Raw genomic sequence first — 7,173 nt, 5'->3', positions numbered from 1 at the left:
CATAGGACATATAAATGTTGAAACTCTGAACATGAACGAAAAACCAAAGTCGCTCGAATCGGGGTTCGATCCCCCGTCCTTTGGATTGGTAAGCAAAAATGCTAACCACTAGGCCATCGCGACTTGGTAGGCTATGATTGGAATTAGGAATACTGTTACTGTTACTATATACGCGCTGGGTTCTTGTCCATTTGACAAGGGTTCGGAAGTTCTAAATAACGTTTGAATCCGATTGATGCAAACGTTCTTCAGGACGGGGCTTGTCGACTCAAGCTGAGGGACCTCGCGCTCGGCTAGCCAGCGTAGAAATGGGTCACCGAAGCTCGGCAGAGCTAACACCTTCCAAATGCCTATGCGAGTTATTTGCATGTATAGAATGTAGATCTAAAAATAAAATACATGGAAACAACTCAATTTGTAAGAAGCGACCGCGTGGTCCCGTTTGGTTGGTTGAACACACACACACACACACACACGTAGCCCAGTGGTAACGCTTCCGCCTTGTAAGCGGTAGATCGGGGTTCAAATCCCGGCTCGGACCAACACAACTGGTGATCTTTTCCCTTCTGGAATCGATTGCTTAGTAAAGGGAAGGTAGTGCATCGTCACAAACTGGACCTTATCACGACACCTTAGGGAGGCGACCTATGGAATGTTAACATTAACCCTAACATTTTAACATTAAGTTGAGAATGAAACTGCCACTGAATCCGCTTTGTAAATGCCGGCCCCGATACTCTTCAAGGGTGTTCCCCTCAGGAACTGGGAAAGATTTACTTTTCCAGATTAAAGTTATTTGATCAACCCAAATGAACATCGACTGGACCAAATTATGTGTTTTGGTAATGTTGCCATCTCAACTACTGCAATTTCCAAAGTGTTTGATCAAAAAGAACAAAAACACACACATACACACTTAGCCGTTCCGATTGTCATATTCCATCGTACAGATTGCAAACACACATACACTTCACCACAGTCACCAAGTTCTAACAGGCAGTAAATTATAGTACGGAAACACACAAACCAACTCACCATCGGCAGGACGAAGCCATCGTTGTAGTCCACGTGCTCTCCAATCAGGTTGACCCGGCCGGGCGCACAGGCGGCAATGTCCGGATCGCACCCGAACGTGTCCCGGAATGTTTCAATTGATGTTTTAACAACCTCATCAAAACTAATTACTTTGGAGACCATTTTGGGGCCCTGGTCCTTGGTTCTGCAATTATACAAACACACACACACACAAACATAGGATGGTTAGGTCTGGATCGAGCAAATACGAGCATCAACTCAGGCAGGGTGAGGAACTAGAGCGGGGAGGTGAGTTGAGGGGGGAAATTTTATGGAACTTGGCAAACTCAGGTGTTGAAACGAGATTTTCATCCGGGCCTGAGTCAGTGGGGTTGCGAGAGTGAAATGAAAAACGAATTAGATTGAGTGCTTTTATGCCACCTCGTGTATAAACGGTAATTTCGTGTTGTACGCTTTCCGGAAGGAAATAAAATGTTAACACCATTTGTGCTGTCATCCTAGTTTAATGATCACTTTTATCGGGATCAGCTCTTGTTAACTGAACAAACCCAAAAAAATCATCTTTAATATTTTGAGTAATTTTAGCGTGACATACTTTATGAATGGCGCCTTATGGACATTTTCTAGACATTTCAAACAAATTATTTCCAGGAATTGACAGTTCGTGCTTGCCATTTCATTGGGGCACATAACTTTTTTAACCAAGAGTGTGTCCCTTTCACACCTTATGTAAACTGTCATTTGAGTGAAAGGGATACACTATTGTTTACAAAAGTTATGTGCCCTTTTGAAATGTTAGGCTCCAATGATAGACAATATTTAGAAAATCGAAAAACGGACATATTTCATTTAAAATTAAACTTACCTTAAAAATGGTGCACTTTATCAAAAACATCAGTGCAGTGATTTAACATTAAAATCTTAAAAAAAATTAACTAAAATTTTTATCTCAATAAATTATAACTTGGCGGCAATTCTATTCCATTTTTCTCAATGGTACAAAACTTTTTTGTCCTCAAAAAACTCCTCCTACCCATACAAGCTGTTCATACAAAAATTTTACGTAAATAATCAAACAGCTGTAACTTTTGAGTAAATTTTCTTATCAATTTGGTGTTTTCGGCAGAAATGTAGGTATTGTTATGGACTATTGAGAAAAAATAGATACGCGGAAAAAAAATAGCCAATTTTAAAATAAATTTTATTTTTTTGAATTTAAAATTCAGTTTTTAATCGAAAACTTCTTACAGATTTTTTGATAATGGGCTTTGTTTTCAAGATAATAGTAGTTTATGCAACAAGTTGCAAAAAGAGGATTTTTTCAGCACGAGTCGTACATTCATCCAACGAGGTTCACCGAGTTGGATAAATACGAAGAGTGCTGAAAAAATCAAGTTTTGTAACGAGTTCCATACAACATTTTTTGCAATTCCAAAAAACACACACTGAGTGAAATTTTATGTCAAATTTTCATGTATTTTGTCAATAAATCGTTTAAATCAAACTTTTCGAAACAAGTACTGAAAAGTTCAACTTTTCAGCACCCTTTTGAGTGCTGAAAAGTAGAACTTTTCAGCATTTATTTTGAAAAGTGTTGCTATTCGATTCTGTTATTTTTGGTACAGAAAAGTAGGCTTTTTCATCGTTCAAGAATGACAGGAAAAGTAAGTAGTTTCACGACGGAATTGCAAAAAGCCATTTTTTGATTTTTGATTTTTAAAAATAGTGACCATGAACTTATATTTAACTTCAGAACATTTGCTATAAAATTGTCTAAGAGACATTAAAGATTGGACCTCTGTTTGCTGAGATACAGTGGCTTAAAGAAAAAGAAACATGAAAATTGTAGTTTTTTTTAGTCTCACCCAAAATAACCCTCCATTTTCTAATGTCGATGTCTCGTGGTTCGATTTTGCAAGTTAAAACATGAATCATTCATTGAATTTTGCAATCTTTTCGAAAGAAAAAATTAAGTCAATCATGAAAAAATACGTATTTTAGGAAATTGAGTTTTTGTGAAAAAAAAGTTAATAAAAAAAATCGGCAAACTTTATTTCCGTGTACCCATTTTTCACAATAGTCCCCAACTTTACCTACAATTTTGCCGAAGACAACAAAATTGATCAGAAAATTCCTTGAAAAGTTACAGATTTTTGAATGTCTACGTACCATGTTTGTATGCTTAGCTGCCAAAATTGTATGGAGACTTGTATTGTTGAAACAATGACCCAAAACAGCATCTTTGGTCATTGGAAAGACCCGCACGAAATTTTCGGCTTCTTTAAAAAAAAATCCGGAAAAATAAAATCAGATACCGAAACATTTGAAAATTTCTAAGGTGGAGTTTTTTGCTCTTTTAAATTGTAAGAAAATCATATATGTTTTATTCAAAAGAGTCAAAAAATTCGAAACATTCTTATTCATTTTATTTTTGAGTTAACGCCATTTACACGTGACACTGTTAAAATCATTTAAAAACCTTAAACTTAACAGTCTCATCAACTTTGTTTTAAAATAAAAATTGAAGGAAACTTTCTTATTTTTATTTTGTAATCGTGCTTTCAATTTTTTAGATTGCGTAGAATTGAACAAAATTGATATTTTTACCTTAAAACGTGTATTATTTATGATTCTAAATAATAATAAAAAATTAAAGTCAGTGTTCATTTCAAAATTGCATCTAAAAATTAATATCGAAATTTGAAAAGACAATATGTCGAAATTTTGAAAAAAATAAATAAAATTAAACGCAGGAAAAACATGTTCAGCATGATTATCAAACTTCTGTTAATAATTTGAAAAACGCAATTATTAACGTTATGCAACATATTCTAAATCACGGCGTGTTTTCTAGAACAATCACTACTTTCAAATGTGTCTTATAGGAAATTTTTTCAGCTTTCCGATGCTTCTTAGAGCGAAATGTTGCTTCGAGAAATTTCTGAGATATTCATATTTTAAGCTTTTTGTTTTAAAATCTTTCATCATTTATTGGAATTTTTCAATAACATTTCTGGAAACTAGCCAAATGATGTGATTTATCTAAATGTGCAAAGTAAGACAAGAAACAAATTTGTAGAAGGCTGCCAATCGCTAAACATCATGAAAATTATTTTTCAGCTGAGTTTTTGAATTTGTGGGATTTATTCAGTAATTAAAATCATAAAGCCGTATTTAAATGAAAAATATTAAGTTAATAGATTATTGCATATTTTTTGCCAACATATATCACGTGACTGCTCTGTAATAGTTGATACAACCAAATTTTTGCAGGTGTGAGATGGTTAAGGGTATTATTGCACCCAAAATTCAGAATCGAGATAATCGTTCTCTCAAAATTTATTGAGGGCTCAGTGCCAAAATCGATAGAATAATGGTACCAACTCACACCATCATAACAAATGAGTTCATTCGTTAGTTGAATCAATAAATCTCCAACAAGTGTCATACATCGACTTCTGACTTCTCCATGGTCACCAAGCTGTGGTGGCCGAGGCAGCTAAGTCATTGGATTGGTTTGTCAAAGGTCTCTGGTTCGATTCCCATTGTCGACACTTTTGGTTTTTTGTTTGACGGATGAACTTTTTTTGCAAATGAACCTCGAGAGAATAGTTCTATCGCCCATCTCGAGCTGTGTTCTCTGCGTCCGTGAATGGTACCACTATTCTCTCGACTCGAGACCATCATTCTCTCGGACTAGCGCTGCCAGTTTTGGGTGTGGATTTTTATGAATTAATATGATATTTCCTTAAACGAACATAAACCAGGAATAAAGATACAAAACATGATGTTAAATTTAAAAATTTCAAAAGTCATATTTTCATGAGTATAAAGTTAAAATAAAATTTTATTAAATGTTTTACTACTGAAAATGCATTTGAAACAAGCAAACAAATTCGTGTGTTTGAACTGAGAATGTTAAAAACACCTTCATAAACATTATTTTGATTAAAACAAAAATAAATTATTAATTTAATAAAAGTCAAATATTACAAGCTATTTGAACAAAATTCAATGTACTTTTAAAACGTTTAAAAGAAAAAGGCTTCTATTATATTGCTGATTCCTTGATCAATTTCGAGTAAATAACATATTTTTGTTTTAAATCATAATATCATAATAAGGACAGCGTAAGACAAAATCAATCAATTGGCTCAACAATTTTCGAGAAATTTCGGTACTATTACGGACTTAAGAGGATAATATATTAAAAAATAGAAGCCAGGTTGTTTAATGATGTTGATTTATCGCTAAAATTAAAACAACTTGTTGTGCTTGTAATCAAAGTCATTTTAAAAGCAGAAAATAATGTGACATAAACAAACCATTAAATGAAACTTTTTAAATGGTCTATTAAAAAACTATTCATAAAGTGTAAAAAGTGCCCAAAGAATGCAAACATATTTCAAAAACTCGCTACATATATTTAAAACTTTCAGTTGTAATTTCATCAAAAACGTCCTTTTAAGTTTTAAGTTACGGAAAACATGATGTCTGCATGATACCCATTTATTTATTAACTTTCCATACTAACTTTATGAATCATTCTTCCAAACTGGTCACAGAAACAAGTTTAAAAGCAATTGGACGGTTGTGGAGCATGAATTTTATTACTGACTATCCAAAACTATGGTACAAACTGGTGACAAATTACCAAGCTTCGGACAAAGTCACCAAAAACCTATGGTCATTTTTTGTACAATTCTAATTACTGCTCATAACAATGCATTTTTTATTTTCTTCAAATTATTTTCTACAATCAGTGCACTGCCCCTGCTCACATAAATGACCCATATGTATTTTCATCACTTTTGAGTTAACCCAACTTCAAACCCCTGTGCTCTTTAAAAAAATATGCATAACTTTTTAGCATTTAAGACCATTTAAGTTCCAGTCCTACACAATTTTGTTGCAAAATGTTTATTGGAATCAATGCCAGAACAATTAACAATAAATTCAAAACTTCCCTCGACTTCCCGAATAAAAATTTGAAATTGTTTCAATCATCTGATTGCTACGAATTCCAGCACCCCTATGCGTGCCAGCATAACTCAACCCGGCCAATTAACTCGATCAAAACTTACTGTACAACTACGAACTCCATATTCCGGGTAATCAAATGCTACACAATTTGTTGGCTGCGAAATTGAAACCTATTGTGAATCACCAAAATATTTAATAAATTTCCAGCTTCCAACTTGTGCTCAAACATGAATGTTCACACACACGAACGCAAGCACTTAATTAAAAACTCCAAATTGTTTTCAAACAATTTCCACGTGTGCACATACACACACACGCTGGTCCAGCTTTTTAGGTGCAAAATTGTTTTTCACGTGAAAAGGCTGGAGCTTTTGGCGGAAAAATTAATTACTGAACTCGGCACACACACGCACACATTCACATTTTCACGAACACAAGTGTCGATTTTTGCATAAACTTGATTATTTTCGTTGTTTATTTTTCGCCGTATTTGTTTACGTTATGTTCGTTATTGTTTTTGTAGAAAAAAAAATATGTTCGCGCAAGGGATAACGTTTTTTTTTTTTTTAATAAATAAAAATGTCCAAAACGACAAAAAAACTGACTAAGCCCAACGGTCATTCCCGCCTGGCCTGTCACACGTCTAGTGCAGCACTAAAGTTCTGTGAAATATAAAAATTTAACAACAACAAAAAAAAAACAACAACAGCAGAGCCCGGCTCTTCTGTGTCGCGAACGGAACGGCCGCGCAGTCATAACGTATTATCAGACGCGTTCCATTTATGCCATAAGCCAGCAGCGTGCACACACAGACGCACACAAACACACACGTTGATTGTACAAGTGATGGTGGTGATGATGGACGAGAACTTCCCCCCCGACGACGTGGTCGTCGTCCGTCTTTTGCATACACAACTGAACTGAACATCCGAATTGTGAGCAGGGGTGAAGTTTTTGAAGGAAATTTTAGTGTTGAAATTTAATTTAAAAAAAAAAATACTTAAAACAACTTATTTATTGAAGCATTTTTTAATTTGTTTGTTAATTTGTGAGTGGTAGGGTGCACAGAATTTGGGACTTTTTCTCAAAACTTCTCTCCTCAAGCATGATGAGCAAAATCGGTCAAAATTTACCGACAGATACTCGGAGGTAAAG

The 7,173-nt window shown here is 34.5% G+C and overlaps 1 protein-coding gene across 2 annotated transcripts in view; it reads right to left on the bottom strand.

Annotated features, from left to right (window-relative positions):
- LOC6048632 (galactokinase) overlaps positions 1 to 7,173 on the bottom strand; it is a 112,334-nt gene that overhangs the window by 34,960 nt on the left and 70,201 nt on the right. The window contains exons 1-2 of one of the 2 annotated variants that reach the window (XM_038262850.1): positions 6,120 to 6,681; positions 1,036 to 1,219 (exon numbers count right to left, since the gene is read on the bottom strand). In XM_038262850.1, the coding sequence (XP_038118778.1) occupies positions 1,036 to 1,219; positions 6,120 to 6,139 (204 nt within the window). In that variant the 5' untranslated portion in view covers positions 6,140 to 6,681. Of the gene's footprint in view, positions 1 to 1,035; positions 1,220 to 6,119; positions 6,682 to 7,173 lie in introns of those variants that run through there. The other variant, XM_038262851.1, reaches the window with a different exon arrangement.

Source organism: Culex quinquefasciatus, chromosome 3 (assembly GCF_015732765.1).
Source record: "Culex quinquefasciatus strain JHB chromosome 3, VPISU_Cqui_1.0_pri_paternal, whole genome shotgun sequence".
Lineage (NCBI taxonomy): Eukaryota > Metazoa > Arthropoda > Insecta > Diptera > Culicidae > Culex > Culex quinquefasciatus.
This window is presented reverse-complemented; position numbering and strand designations above follow the sequence as displayed.